The sequence below is a fragment of the Rhineura floridana genome, chromosome 3 (assembly GCF_030035675.1).
Source record: "Rhineura floridana isolate rRhiFlo1 chromosome 3, rRhiFlo1.hap2, whole genome shotgun sequence".
In the NCBI taxonomy this organism is placed as follows: Eukaryota; Metazoa; Chordata; class Lepidosauria; order Squamata; family Rhineuridae; genus Rhineura; species Rhineura floridana.
In genome coordinates, this window is record NC_084482.1 from 210,698,918 (window position 1) to 210,715,327 (window position 16,410).

Consider the following 16,410-nt stretch of genomic DNA (forward strand, 5'->3'; position numbering starts at 1 on the left):
GACTTCCTTATCTAAACAGCCGGAGTGTTGGCTAGCTGTGTAGACTCCTTATCTCCATGTATGTTCCAGCTGCTTTCATGGGAAAATTACAGCTTTAGTCAGAAGATGGAAGCAAGGGGGGAGCAGTTTTAAACTAGTCCTTTTGTACCATTTGGTTCCTATGCATTATATATGCATTGCTACAAGCAGACTTTATAAGCTATAAACGAAGCAATACAAGCAAATGTAAATGATTTCAGCACATTTTATGCTTATTTTAAGCCATTATCTAGGCTGGCCCATTACACCTTTATTGGAAGAAAGACAGGAGTGCGACCCTGTTATTCTTACTTGATCTCTCAGCAGCTTTTGATACCATTGCCATGGTATCCTTCTGGACCAACTAGATGAGATGGTATCGGAGGCACTGTTTTACAGTGGTTCCGATCCTATCTCCAGGGTTGTTTTCAGAGAATAGCACTGCACGATTGTCTTTTGCCCCCTGGCAGTTGTGCTATGGGCTGCTGCATGGTACCATCTTTTCCCTACTGCTATTTAACATCTATATGAAGCCCTTGGGAGCGGTCATCAGGAGATTTGGGGTGAAGTATCAGCAGTATGCTGATGATACCCAGCCCAATTCCTCGGTAACATTTCAATCAGGAGAGGCCGTGCAAGCCCTGGATCAGTGCCTGGACTCAGTTGTGGGCTGGACTCAGGCCAATAAACTGAGTCTGAATCCTAACAAGACGGAGGCACTGTGGGTTGGTGGTTCCTGAGTTCGGATAATTTGTCAGTTGCCTGCTTTGGATGGGGTCATGCTCCCTCTGAAAGAGCAGGTCTGTAGTCTGGGGGTGCTCCTGGATCCATCTTTGTCGCTAGAGGCCCAGGTGACCTCAATGGCTAGAAGTGCCTTTTACCAGCTTCGGCTGGTAAAGACAGCTGCAGCCGTTTCTGGACCAGAATAGCCTGACCACTGTTGTCCACACACTGGTAACCTCTAGGCTGGATTACTGTAATGTGCTCTATTTGGGCTGCCCTTGAGGTTGATCCAGAAGCTGCAGCTGGTGCAAAATGCAGCGGCGAGACTGCTCACTGGACAGGATCTGTCTTCATCCCATCTTGATTCCCAATATTCTGTTCCATATCTAGAAACATATTGCTTTCATGCAACACCTGACAGACTTCCTCATCACTTTCTCTCTTCAACACATGCACTGCTGAAAGAGAGAAACGTGACATAAGTGAAAATAAGAAATGAGGCAAAATTGGGCTGCCAGTTGAGGCTGTCTATTAGCTACCAGGCAAGTTCAAAGTTCTAGTTTTGGTGTACAAAGCCCTATACAGCTTGCGACCAGGATACCTTCAAGATCATCTTACTCCTTATATACCAAATCGGTCACTGCGCTCTACAGGTGAGGACCTCCTGCAGATATCGTCTTATCAGGAGGTCCGTTCCGCACAACATAGGAGGCTCACCTTTAGTGATGTGGCACCTACTCTTTAGAATTCCCTCGCCTTAAATATTAGACATGCACCATCTACTGAAGACCTTCCTCTTTAAACAGCCTTGTAAGTAGAGATCTTATTTATTAATTTATTATTTTATTTATATCCCACCCTTCCTCCCAGCAGGTATTGCCAGAACATAAGACAAAAGACAAATTTGCATAAAACTCACATTTGCTAATTTATATGCCTTAGATATGAAAATTTAGAAATAACTAGGCATTTAGATATACAAGACAGCTAAATCTATCCGTAACATTTTAATGCAGGTATTGGAAAATTTAACACTATATCCCCCAAACACTGAAAATGGATTGGTAATTGCTGTATCTCAGTGGTAGAGCATTTACTTTGTACCCAGGAGGTCCCAGGTTTAATCCCCCCCATCTCCAGGTAGGGCTGGAAGAGAACCTTCTCTGAAATTCTGGACTGGAGAGTCACTGCCTGTCAGTGTAGGAAATATTGACCTAGATAAGACATGTGTCTGACTCAGTATAAGGTAGTTTCCTAGCCTCCTAGACAGAAAATACCAAACCACCAAATTGCAGCACTAGCTGGGATAATGAATGAATGAATAAACTAGGCTGGCCGCTGGCTGCACAACTGGGGGATCAAAGGCTCCTGTTGATGCAAAATCACACCAGCCAACTTCACTGAAGCAGAGGGAGCTAAGGCAGCCCCCTGTGCTAGTTCAGCCTGACCCAAGTCCCAATCCTGATGTTCGATCATCACAGGCAGGAGGAACTTAGCAGGGCGGTCAGAGAGCTGAAAGGGGGGGAGGCAGAGCCGGGTTTTTTGCTGCAAACGCTCACCTCCCCCCCCCCGCAAACCTCAATGGAGTCCAGTGTTTTTTAAACCAGTAGCAAAGGCCTGAGCCAGGGGCAGAGGTGGGGGTCCCCTTGCAGCTGGTAGGAGGGAGGGAGCCTGCAGCCCCACTGATCACCCACTTCCCCAGCTCCACTTATCCGCCATCGCCTGCCGTTGGGCCCCTTCCAATCCCGGACAAAGAGCAAAAGGGAAAGAGCTGGAAATGCAGGGGGTGCCCAGTATGATTGGGGGGGGTGAACTGGACAAACGTACACTCAGGAGCCCCAACACGACCGCAGGGAGGAGGAGGATTAAACTGGCGGGGAAGGAGGGGATCTCAGCCCATCTGACAAAGCCGGGAAGGGGGGGCGGACGGATGACGAAATCTTCGGCTTTCCAAGGGGGGCTTTCCTGCCATTCAGTCCTCCAATTGGTCAAAGAACCGAGCTCTGGCTCCTAGAGAGGCAGGAAGTTTTAGAGGGGGGGGTAAAGAGAATATTGGAGGGAGTGGGGAGGTCTCCCTTCGTCACCCAGAGAGAAATAGCCCGAGGAGGAGGAGGAGAGGCTGGGGCGCCCAGAGGACAAAGAGGTGCAACATGCGGGGGGGGGGAGAGAAAGGAATTTTTTTTGGGGGGGTGAGGGAAAAGGAGGGAAGAAACTCTCCCTCTCAGGGAAACTTTAGGCGGAGCAGGAAAAAGCATCAAGGGGTGTGTGGCGCGGGAGGGGGGAGGCTCTTCCTGGCCGGGGGGGTTAAGGGCCTTCTCCAGACCGCCCGTTGGGAGTGTGTCGGAGGAGGGGAAGGTCAATCCCACGGAGGACGGGTGTGTGTGTCTCAGCTCTTCTGGCAGGCTTGGCTCAGCGGAGGGTCTGCCTCTGCTGGCGCTGCCCGCCTCCCTCCTGCCCGGCTTCACCCCTTGCCCTGGGATCACCCGCGCTGGTGCGAGGGCCTCCGGGTGCTGCGGAGGGTCCAAAGTGCAATGTCTAGTGGGCAATGTTTGCAACAACCCTATGAGGTGGGCTCGGGTGAAAGGCTGGACAAAATACAGTGGTTAGTGCAGGTGGGGGAGAGCTTTCTGCAGCCTGAGGGCCACATCCCTTTATGAGCAGCCTTCCAGGGGCCAGTTTCCAGTGGCTGGTGGGGCCAGGGGCAAAAATGGGCGGAGCGAAGGATGTGACTCTTAACTGTAGGGTACATTTTAACCATTGAAAAGACAAACGTTTTGTCTACAAATACACACTGGAGGAGCCCTGGGGGAGCGTGCAGAGTACTGCTCTTAGACCAGGGAGTAGACATGTGAAGCGTCAGGGACCAAAAATAGAGTGGGGGGTAATCCCCCCTGCTATTTTTCCAGGCATTCCCATTTCTGCCAGTGAGACGCAGAATCAAACCTCCATACTCAGCTACACAGCTCCTAGGGCCAGCTTGGACCAGTGACTGTTTCTAACCCCAACCTACCTCACTGGATTGTTGTGAGGATAAAAGTGAATGACTTTATCTACCACTCTAAATACTAGACATAGTGGACACCTCTCTGTGTGTGTGCGTTTTCAAATCCCCACTCAGGAGTCAAATTCAGGTGGTGACCTCTGCCCAGTGACAGTGTTGTTGTGAAGACAAATGGGGGAGGTCAAATTATATTTCCCACTGTTAGCTCCTTAGAAGAAGGCCTGGGAAAAATATTCAAACATAATAAAACTGCCACTAAAAATATATGTAAATAAACCTCTTATCTCAGTCGCCCAAACCCTATAAGGTAGGCAAGAATGCTGTTAAGCTGTCCAGCTTGTATACCACCTGCTGAACTTGGAAATAACTTCTGCAACTTGGTCCCCTCCAGTTGTTAATGGACTGCAACCCCCATCAGCCTCAGCCAGCATGACCAACAGCCAGGGATGATGGGAGTTGCAGTCCACAGCATTTAAAGCAGTTGTGAGGAAGCTTTGGCCCTCCAGATGTTGCTGAATTACAACTCCCATCATCCCTCACCACTGGCCATGTCTGGGGCTGATGGGAGTTGCAGTTCAGTAAAGGCTTCGCCACGCTTGATCTTAAGGTTAACTCCGATTATACGTGTAGATGATACTGGCCATTGGCCCTACTAAAGTAGATCTGTTGCCAGTAGTTCAAATTCTTTTCATTGCCCAGTGGTCTGGAGTGGACTGTATGCAGCTCAGTATTCCTTTCCCCATATTTCTGATGGAAGGAGTGGAGGCTCTCTCCATGTGTAAAGAATTGGCAGTGGAGCAATGTGTTGCCATAGGAACACTTTCAGGAGAGACCCCCTGTCCCCTCTCTGACTGGAGACTCCCTCATTCTAGAGCTAAGAAGTGGCCTGTGCTAGAGTTAGTCTGAGGTGAAGCTGGAAAGACACAGGGAGGCCTGCTTTCTGTGCTCAATCCCAAAGTTATGACTTTGGGCGACTCCTTTAGAAACCTGATGGGGAACCAAACCCTGGCTAACCTGTGGAGCCTCTGGAGGTCTCTCATCACACAGAGATTGGGGTGTGTGGAAAAAGAAGCATAAGACACAGCGAGGAGGACCCAATAACAAAGCCTGAAATGGCTGACATGTTGAAGGAGAGACTCTGTGGTGGGCAGGAAGGAAAGGCTTTGAGGATGCCAGAGTGGAGACAAGATGGAGGGGACCAAGATGGCTGGCTTGACTGAGGGTGGTGAAGGAGATGAGACCCCACCCCCGCATGGAGGACGGTCTGGAAGAAACTGGGGAGGGGTCTGGGAGAGATTTGGGGCCTAAAGGTTAAGGCCTTTTGTAGGTCAGGCATCCATAAGCAAATTGAGTATGAAGGGAAAGAGCTGAGGAACTTTTATTTTTTTAGAGCCTTTACCGTTCCACACAAATGTCAGGTTGCTTATAATATTTACACCCCTCACCTCCACATTTATAGAAATGTCTCTCCCCTGCAGGCTGTTCAGAGCTATTCCCCATTGTGGCAAAATCTGTGAGAGTCCCAGAGGTGGCCTAGTTTATGCTTCCTCCTTCTCCTCCTCCTCCCTGACTGGCAGTGCAATGGCTTCAGAGGCACCGGCCAGCTCATCTGTTCCTTGGGAAACAGTGGAAAGAGGTGCTGGGTGGCCACCTCAGGTAAGGCAAAGATCACTGGGGGAAAGACAGAAGAAACAGCCTGGGCGCTTCTCTGGTGAGAGGGAGGGAGCTCTGAAGGAATCTGCCTTTTTTTGTTTACTGTTAATGCTGCCTAAGAAGAGCCCTGAAGCTGGACCAGCCAAAGGCCCACCTCGTCCAGCATCCTGTTCTCACAGTGGCCGACCAGATGCCTACAGGAAGCCCTTGGGCAAGCAGGACCCGAGAGCAACAGCGCTCTCCCCTCTTGTGATTCCCAGCTACTGATATTCAGAGGCATACTATGTCCACCAATGGAGGTAGAACGTAGCCATCGTAGCTAGTAGCCATTGATGACTGTGAGGCGTCCTTCCCTGGCTCTCCCAGGTTCCTACCTGCGCATGGCTACTGCCTGTCACTAGGCACCACCAGGGACTCCACCAGTCCGGACTGTCCTTTATTTTATTTTTTCTCTCCCCGCTCTAGCACAGATCTCAACAGATCCCCCTGCTAGGCAACCACCAGTCACGTCCTAATACTAGTATTCCCAGAGACTCTGAATACTGGTATTGTTATTCTCTTCACCGCTGCCACCATTTGTTACAGTTCCCCTTCAGCCTTGGTCATTACCTTACCCTCCCTTCTGGTCTGTGAAACCCCAGCCAAGGATCAGGCCTTTGGTAAACCAAATTAAGTATTTATTAAAGATAACAAAGCTAACAAGATTAACAAGATTTCTTAAGGCACATAAGCATATGGTTTTACTCAATACTAATCCGAACTCCAGCCCCCTCCTTCTCCACTCTCTCCTGGCAAACAACTCTCTAAACCCCACCAAAACCACCCACTCAGTTCACCTCATTCTTCCTTTTATACGCTCAGCCATTTTTAAACACTCAGCCAATCATCTAGCATTCTACTGCCCATTCACTCCCCCTCCTCTTTCACTCCACTTACCATGTATCTTCTAAACAACAACACTTACCATATATACATTAATATAGGAACATCACAATGACCTTATCCTCCATAAATATGTGTAATCTTTTAAAGCCATACAAGTTGAAGACTATCACTGCAAGATCACAACATGGCCTCGTAACAGGGGCTGATGCATCAACAAAAGCCCTCATTCAACAACCCTGTGTCCCCATCCCCTTTAAGACTGGGAAAATAGCACACGGAGAAATTACGTTTACCTCTTCATATTATTTTTCCAGGCTCCCTTGACCTTTGAGGAGGTGGCTGTGTATTTCACTGAGGAGGAGTGGGCTCTCCTGGATCCTGAGCAGAGAGCTCTGCATAGAGAAGTCATGGAGGAGAATTACAAGACGGTGGCCTCTCTAGGTAAGGGCATTTTGTGGTTTCTTGCCTGATAAATGTGGAAGGCGTGAATTTAGTATTTCTGCCATTGAATCCCGCACATCAGGAATGATGGTTTGGACATTGGTGTCTAGAGTTGAGTGGGAAACCACCTGCTTTGTATGCAGAAGATTCTTGGTTCAATAGCTGGCATCTCCAGCAGGGGGTGGGGGGATGAACAGGGAGCAAGTGGCGAGAAAGGTCTTTGCCTGAACTCCTAGAAATCCACTGCTAGTTGCAGTAGACAAGGCTGGACTAGATGGACAAAGATTCTGACCTTGTATAAAGCAGCTTCCTAAAGTCCCAGTTTTTTTTTTATCATTCAATGCTACCCGATCTATGCTTCCTGCTATTAGAAATTGTCATTCAGTGAGAATTCCCTAATAGCAGAAGAAGAAACAGTGAATCCTAAAGATAGCATCCCATCTGCGTCATCAAGCAGTTTGGTAGCAGTAGGAGATAAACATGTTGACACTGAATTCAGCAATTCAAGCAGTATCTCCGACAGTGAGAAAGGACTGTTAAATGGTGATAGAAAAGCCGAAAGCGGTATTCAAGTGAGGCCAGATTGTTCTATAATCATAGAAGGGGGCATGTCTGTGAAGAGACCCTGCACTTCTGACTTTGCCACTGCACTACTGAATAACACAATGCATCAAAACTCACAACAAACCACTGAATGACAGCTACACCCCTGCTGTTATTTTTACCAATTTTTATGTATATATTTTGTTTTAAATTGCCCAGTGTACTATACAAAAGATGGTATGCAACAAATCATCCAGGTAAACTCAAATAAATAAATAAAAATCAGTTTATAGCAGAGCTGAAAAAATAAACCAAAATGATCAACTAATAATCGTTTATTATTACACTGATATTATTACACTGATATTATTACACAATATCATAACCGCTCTCGCTTTACTCCTTGAGTAGCAGCATCACTATATGTGCATGTGAGTGTGTTGAAGGATATAGATCATTTAGTGTCTGTGTTTTATGTGAAAAGTGATGTGTGCAAGATAAAAGAGCTAAACTACCACCATTTCCACAGCTGCTTCCAGTGCCTGTGTCTATGATCATTACTCCCCTCTCTTTACTCCCTTAGTAGCAATACTATATGTGCATGCGACTTTGTTGCAGGATATATTTCATTTAATGTCTGTGTGCTATATGTCAAAAGTCATATGTGAAGATAAAAGAGCTAAACTACCACCATTCCCACAGTTGCTTCTAGGGCCTGTGTCTATGATCTTCCCCTGCACTTCCTTCCCTGCTCTTGCTGATTCTCTCAGCTCCCACCTTGGCGTCTTCACCCCAGTCTCCCATCCTGAGCACCTTCTTTCCATGACTCCCGCTCAGGGAGCCCTCCATCTTCAACCCATTAGCCATTCTCAGAAAGGTGCGACATCCTTGTTGCTCTTGAAGTAACACTGCCCGTCCTCGTAGCAATCACTGTTCAGGTGGCTGTCAACTGGGATCCGTTTGTTGTTACTGACGGGAGTAGGGGGAGCAGATGTTGCAAAGGTTCCTTCCCTGCTCTTGCTGCCTTAGCTGCTGCTGCTACCTCTGATACTGCTTCCCTGTTTAAGATGGGAGCATTCATGTGAAAAGTGGCATTCTTTTCTCTTTGAGAAATCTAACATGTAAGTTTTCCCTTATATCGTCTGTGTCTCCTGTCCTATACAATGTGTTTATTATACACACATAGTGGTATCACACACCACAAACATTATATGCATATTTCTAGTGCTGCAACTGACTTTCGGTGGATAAAATGATAGGGCCAAAAGAAAACAGCTGGCTTTGCAAAGTTCCACAGTGTCATCCCCAACAGGCCTTTCAAGCTGAACTTTATGCCGAGTGAGTGCATGTTGACAAGTGCCAGATCACAAGTGATCCTGCTGGGTCCACCAGGTCCTATCCTATTTTCGGGGTGCAGGAGTTATACAATCAAAATTATACCTCTTCTTACCTTTAAACAGCTCTGTTTGAAATGGCTGAATATTTTAGGAGCAAAAGTAACTCGTCTTGTCTGTTTCCTTGAAAGAATCAGACCTCAATGCCTGTTGGGAAGAAGGAGGTGATCTGGTGATCCAGGATCCCAAAGAAGAGGAGAGATCAGCAGGTAGGTGCTTATGTGTATTGTAGGGCCCTTTTTTGGGTGGGATTTTTCAGTTTCTGCTTGATTTCATTCATCAGAGATTAACCCATTAGGTTGTGAGTTCTCCTGGAGAACATCTTAGATGTCTGTAAGAACATATGCATGGTCCATCTAGTGCAGTATCCAGTCCTCACAGTGGCCAACCAGGTGCTTCTGAGAAGTGCACAAGCAAGACCTAAACTCAACAGTTGCCCCATTGGGAGCACGGAGACTGACTTAATGGTGCAAAACCCTCTTTGAAGCAGCCTCCTCCCTACTTTCAAAGAGTGGTGTTGAAAGGGGGAGGGAGCCTGCTTAAAAGGCTGCTTTTGACTGCCATGCTTACTCAGGAGTCTTTGGTGAGGTACTTTGTCAAAAGCTTTTGAAAGTCCAAGTATGCTATGTCTACTGGATCACCTCTATCTATATGCTTGTTTCAAAGAAGTGAGACAGGACTTTTCCTTTGCAGAAACTGTGCTGAAATTGCAGCAAGCAGCCTTCTTCCTTACGCTTGCTGATTCTATCTTTAACAATTGCTTTCCACCAGTATTCCCAGGACAGACGTTAAGCTAACTGGCCTGCTATTTCCACGATTCCCTCTGGATACTGATGCATTTAAATATTTTTGTGGTTAGTCTTTATATTTTTAGCAATATCCTCCTCATACTCTTTTTTAGCATCTCATATTGTCTGCTTCCGTTTCTTTTGCCAGGGTCAGTGTTCCTTTTTCTTCTCCTCATTCGGACAAGCGTTCCATTCCTTTTGAAGGACACCTTCTTGCCTGTAATAGACCGTTTGACTCTGATTGTTAACTACACTGGCATCCTCTTGGCCTTGGTGGTACCTGTCCTGATCTTTGGTGTACACTCCAGTTGAGCTTTTGATATTGTGCTTTGAGACAATTCAAAAGCATTTCGGGGTGATTTCTCCCTCTTCACTTTGCCTTTCAACTTCCTTTTTACCAATCCTCAAATTTTTGGAAAGTTCCCTCATTTGAAGGCGGCCTTGTTTGATTTTTTTGGTAATGGGCCATTTACAGGAATGTTTCATTTAGTAACACCATGGTTACTGCTCCCAGTTGGTTTGACAACATTTACATCTCACACAAGACCCTGGGCTTCACTTCAACTAAGACCAGGGTCACCATCCCTCTGGTTGGTTCCATGGCCAACTGTTCTAGGACACAGTCATATTTAGGGTCTTTTTTGTGAGTGGAACACAGATGTACCCTGTCTAGGTGAGGGTAGTTGAAGTCACCCATTACTACAGCTTTTCCTCTTTTGGATGCTTCCTTGATTTATTTATTTCTTTATTGCAAACACCTTTTGGCTATTTGCTATCTCTGGAATCAGGGGAAGAGCAACTGGAAATGGGTGGTGCCTTTATGGCCTCCCTGTGGACTTCCAAGGGAGTGCTTCTACTCAGGCAATGTGAGGATGCTGGACTAGATGGGCTTTACGTCTGATCCAACAGGGCTGTTCTTATAAAGAGGAGAGGTGGCCTCCAGGTTGAAGTTTCCATCTCCTGATAAAATCCCCTAATTACGATAGCTGGATTGGTTTCCAGAGTGCCATAGAGTGGTGCTGTATGCATAATTGCTATTTTGCAAGTGCCAGTTGGATCTATGTGCCTCATCCTATTTATCACAAGAATATTTTGCTTTCGTTTGCTGTTTGGAGGGGGCCATAGCAATGGGTGGACATGAAATGCCTGGGTATTTGGGTTCAGAGCTAAATAGCTTGTCTGTTTCGTGGAAAGAAATTTTAAAACCAGTTTTCATCTCTTGCCTGGAAGGACAAGATCCAACTGGCTGGGGCTCTGATGAAGGGGAGAGACCAGCAGATACAGACTTTAAAAAGTAACTTGGGAAAAGTTATACGAGTTACAAAATGATGATGCAATATCTGTGCCTAAATTCAAAAGCTGCCAGTGAAAAATATATCCCACTGTGTGATAACTGTTGAGGGATTCCCCTCACAGTTCAGAGCATCACTGCAAACCCATGCAGTATTGGTCTTGGGCCATCCCTGTTTTCGCTCAGTGATATAGTACATGAGTTCTGTGAAGAAGTTCCTATGTTTAATCCCTGGAATCTTCAGGTAGTTCTTAGAAGGGTCCTCATCAGAAATCCTCTTAGAGAAGGTGCCAGGCAGTGTACACAGTACTGAGGTAGAGAAATGTCTGATTCAGTATCAGGCAACTTCCTGTGTTCCTCTATTCTATATGACCACCACTTTTGACTGCTGTCAGATTCATAGGAATATATGAGCAGTGAGCAGTGCCCAGATTGTCTCTTCTGCAGCCGGATTCCTCCCTTCTCTTCCCCCTCACTGCGTTTCTTTTTGCATATTATTTTAGAAATGTATACTGCAGTTTCATTGCAGTAGGAGCAAAAACTGGACATATAAGGACATCATGACATCAAGTGGTATATTGATAGAAAAGAATTCATGTAGAATATTCAGGTAACCTTTGTTTCACCTTGACATACAGGGAGAAATAGGAAAATTTGCAGATGTAAAAATCTGAGAAGCAGCAAATAATGGTTAATCTGTGATGAGATCCTATGTTTTTGGCTTGAAAGTCCAACATATATTACTTTTCTTCTTGTTCTTCCTTAGCAGATGATGGGCAGCAGAATGAGAATTATACAGAAGCACAGGTGATGTCATTGGTAATAGGCGAGTTTGAAGCACAAAACGAAGTGTTTGGAAATGATGGGGAAGCAAGAAAGTCTGAATCAAACAATGGGAGGAATAAATCCTCTACTTCTCAGCTGTTGCATCGAAGAAGCCACACAGGGAAGAAACCATTTAAATGCTTGGAGTGTGGAAAGAGCTTCAGCCGTAGAGGTCAACTTACTGTACATCAACGAACCCACACAGGGGAGAAACCGTTTGAATGTATGGAGTGTGGAAAGAACTTCAGCCAGAGAGGTCAACTTACTGTACATCAAAGAACCCACACAGGGGAGAAACCATTTAAATGCATGGAATGTGGAAAGAGCTTCAGGGAGAACAGTACACTTATTTCACATCAAAGAACCCACACAGGGGAGAAACCATTTAAGTGCATGGAGTGTGGAAAGAGCTTCAGCCAGAGAGCTCCACTTACTGTACATCAAACAATCCACACAGGGGAGAAACCATTCATGTGCATGGAGTGTGGAAAGAGCTTCAGAGTGAGTTATGAGCTTACTGTACATCAACGAACCCACACAGGGGAGAAACCATTTAAGTGCATGGAATGTGGAAAGAGCTTCAGTTGCAGCAGTAGCCTTACTTCACATCAAAGAACACACACAGGGGAAAAACCATTTAAATGCATAGCTTGTGGAAAGAGCTTCAGGCACATGAATTCACTTACTGTACATAAAAGAATCCACACAGGGGAGAAACCATTTAAGTGCATGGAATGTGGAAAGAGCTTCAGTTGCAGCAGTAAACTTACTAAACATCAGAGAACGCACACAAGGGAGAAACCATTTAAATGTATGGAGTGTGGAAAAAGCTTCAGAGTGAGTTATGAGCTTACTCTACATCAACCAAAACACACAGGGGAGAAACATTCAAATGCATGGCATGTGGAAAGTGCTCCAGTGTGAGAAATGAGCTTACTATACATCAACAAACACACAAAGGGGAGAAACTAAGTGCATAGAATGTGGAAAGAGCTTCAGTTGCAGGATTAATCTTACTAACCATCAAAGAAGGCACACGGGAAAATTCATTTGAATGTATGCAGTGTGGAAAGAACTTAAACGTGAGATGTCACCTTAGTATACATCAATGAACACACGCGGGGGAAACCATTTAAATGCATAGCTTGTGGAAAGTGCTTCAGCTGCAGCTCTAAACATACTGTACATCTGAGAACCCACATGGGAGAAACCATTTAAATGCATGGTGTGTGGAAAGAGCTTCAGCCAGAGAGGTTACCTTACTGCACATCAACAAATGCGCACAGGGGAGAAACCATTTAAGTGCATGGAATGTAGAAAGAGCTTCGTTGTCATTAGTGACCTCGCTGTACATCAAAGTACCCACACAGGAGAAACTATTTAAATGCATGGAAGTGTAGAAAGAGCTTCAGTTGCGGCAATAACCTTACTAAACATCAAAGAAGCCACACTGGAGAGAACCATTTAAATGGTTTGTTGAAAATGCTTCAGAGGTAGGGATATGAGTACTAAACATCAACTAACACACACAGGCGAGAAACTATTCAAATGTATGCATTTTGGAGAGAGCTTTAGTCAAAATTATGGTCTTACTTTACATCAATGAGCCCACATACGACGGGACTGTATATATGTATGGAATGTGCAATAGCAATTTTACTAAGCATAAAAGAATCCACAGAGCAAGAAACCATGTAAATGAGTGGAGTGTGGAAAGAGTGTCAATATGAAACATTGCCTTATTTCACATCCAAAAAAACACGGGAGAAACCATTTAAATGCATTGGGTGTGGAGAAACGTCCTAACTGTTAGAGCCATACGACAATGGAACCAATTGCCTAGAGAGGTAGTGGGCTCTCCGACACTGGAGGCATTCAAGAGGCAGCTGGACAGCCATCTGTCGGGAATGCTTTGATTTGGATTCCTGCATTGAGCAGGGGGTTGGACCTGATGGACTCATAGGCCCCTTCCAACTCCACTATTCTTGAGAGGGCTTCAGTATGAGTAGTGAGCTTCCTATACATCAACAAACACACATGGGAAAAACCACTGAAATGGATAGCTTGAGAAAAGAGCTTCCGTGAGAATTGTCACCTTACTGTACATCACCGGAGAGAGACCAGTTAAATGTATGCAATGGGGAAAGAGTTTAAGCCAAGCAATAGCCTTCCTTTACATGAAAGAATTGTTACAACAAAGGAATGAGTTAAATGCACTGAGTGTGGCAAAATCTGAACAGAGCAATCCTACATCAAGGAAGCCAGCGTAACGTTAGCTAGGCTGAAGTTAGTCCGTCTTAACGTGTGGCAGATCTTAACCCTTGGGATGGGACAATTCCAGCTCAGCCAGCAGAGCCCAGTGGAAAGAAAATAAAAGCAGCGAAATACAGAGCTATTGTATGTTTTTCCTTAGACCACCCTTTTTCCTTATGCTGGGACTGGGACCTGCAGGAGCAAGCTGAACACATGTAGGATACAGCGTAAGTCCCCTTCCCCTTGTTTCAGCCCCGGAATGCCCTTTTTTGGGGGGGGGGGATCTGCGCAGGTTTAACTTAACGCCTGTATCCGTTGAGCCAGCTGAACTCTGGCTGATCTGGGTTGGGCATGCTGAGCCATGGCTGAGCCGGGATGAGGGACTTATACCAGAATAGCCTGGCTGAGCTGAGACCTACCCAGCTCAGCCGGAGATCTGCCGTATCCTCCCTCAGCCCGGCCAAAATGCCTGTAGGATTGTGCCCTTAAGTGTGAGCAGTAGCCTTACTAGAAATAACTGAACTCCATTCAAATGCATGGTGTGTGGAAAGAACGTCAGTGTGAGCCTTACTTTAAATCTTTAAACAAGAGGACTGGAGGAATTCAGGTGTAGAATTTAGCAATGTTAAGTTTGTAGTTCATTTTAATCTTGCGTGCTACAAAGATTAAAGCCCTGTACATCTTGGCACCAGTTTATCTAAAAGATAATCTCACTTCTTATATATCCAACCAATCATTGGACTCTACAGGAGAGGATCTCATCAGGAAGTCTGTTCTTTATGGTGTAGGAATGGCCTTTAAAGTGGTAGCACCTGCCCTTTGGAATTCCCTCACATATCTGACAGGCACTGTCTCTCTTTTGGGGGCTTATTGAAGACCTTCCTTTTTCAACAAACTTTTTAAGTGGAGATTTTAATCCCAGTCTGCATCCTTACTGGCTTTTAAGATGTTTTTAATGGTTTTGATGTATGAAATGTTTTTTGTTTTCATTGGCGGTGTTTTGAGATATTTTATGGGAAGAGATTAATAAATAGAAATAAATAAATAATGCTAATCCTTGATGTAATGACCACTTTATAAGGTGCTTTCTAACAGTTTAGCATACTTTTATCCATTGATTTTATTCATTTTCCTTTCGTAATTTTTGTAAATGTTGATTTTAATTGATAATTTTAATTTAATACTGCTGAATTATACATTAAACCTCATTGTAAAGTGGTTTACAAAGAATATAAAATATACAGTGCTGCGAAAAAGTATTTGCCCCCTGATTTTCTGCATTGTTGTATATTTTTGGCTTTGAATGTTGTCAGATCTTGAACCAAACCTAATATTAGGGGAAAGGGATCCTGAGTGAACCAACAACACAAAATTTTGACACTTACTTCATTTATTTATTAAAGAAAGTTAGGCAACACCCAATGCCCCTGTGTGAAAAAGTATTTGCCCCCCTATGAACTCAACCCAATAAAAGGGATTATTAGGGCCAGGTGTTTGAATACCTAGGTAAACAATCAAGCCTGATTTGGGCCAGCCCTGCCCAATATAAATCTGACTAACTTTGGCCTTTGCCATCAGATTGAAGTTGGAAGCACACAGGTTCCAAAGCCACATCGTGTCACGATCAAAAGAAATTCTTGAACACCTCCGGAAAACATTTGTTGATGCATATCAGTCTGGAAAGGGTTACAAAGCCATTTCTAAGGCTCTGGGGCTCCACCAAACCACAGTCAGAGCCATATTCACCAAATGGAGAAGGTATGGGACAGTAGTGAATCTTCCCAGAAGTGGCCGTCCTGCCAAAACCCCTCCAAGATGAAGGCATAAAACCATCTGGGAAGTCACAAAGGACGCCAGAACAACATCCAGAGATCTGTAGGCCTCTCTCGCCTCAGCTAAGGTCAGTGTTCATGACTCCATCAGAAAGACACTCTGCAAACATGGGATTCATGGCAGAGTAGCAAGGTGGAAACCACTGCTCACTAAGAAGAACATGAATGCTTGTCTAGAGTTTGCCAAAATGCATCTGGATGATCCTCAAGAGTTCTGGAACAATATTCAATGGACAGATGAGTCAAAGATGGAACTTTTTGGGTGACATGGGTCCCGTTATGTCTGGTGAAAACCAAACATTGCATTCCACATGAAGAACCTCATACCAACAGTCAAGCGTGGTGGCAGAGTCATGGTTTGGGGATGCTTTGCTGTATCAGGAACTTGGACGACTTGCCATCATTGAAGGAACCATGAATTCTGCTTTGTCTCAGAGAATTCTACAAGCAAATGTCAGGCCATCTGTCCATCAGCTGAAGTGCAGCAGGGTCATGCCGCAAGACAATGATCTGAAACACACAAGCAAGTCTACATCAGAATGGTTGAGGAACAAGAAATTTAAAGTTTTGGAATGGCCTAGTCAAAGTCCAGACCTAAACCCCATTGAGATGTCGTGGCAGGACGTGAAAGGAGCAATTCATGCTTGAAAACCCACAAATGTCACTGAGTTAAAGCAGTTCAGCATGGGGGAGTGGGCCAAAATTCCACCACAGCGCTGTGAGAGACTGATCAGGAACTACAGGAAGCGTTTGGTTGCAGTCA

At 45.2% G+C, this 16,410-nt stretch overlaps 1 protein-coding gene across 1 annotated transcript; it reads left to right on the plus strand.

The window, feature by feature from the left end:
- Nucleotides 1-2,798: 2,798 nt before the first annotated feature.
- Nucleotides 2,799-14,892, plus strand: LOC133381451 (zinc finger protein 664-like). The gene is made up of 5 exons (XM_061620582.1): nucleotides 2,799-2,884; nucleotides 5,221-5,398; nucleotides 6,595-6,721; nucleotides 8,790-8,867; nucleotides 11,504-14,892. The coding sequence occupies exons 2-5, from the start codon at nucleotides 5,324-5,326 to the stop codon at nucleotides 12,484-12,486; spliced, it is 1,263 nt and encodes a 420-aa protein (XP_061476566.1). The 5' UTR covers nucleotides 2,799-2,884; nucleotides 5,221-5,323; the 3' UTR covers nucleotides 12,487-14,892.
- The last annotated feature ends 1,518 nt before the right edge of the window (nucleotides 14,893-16,410 follow it).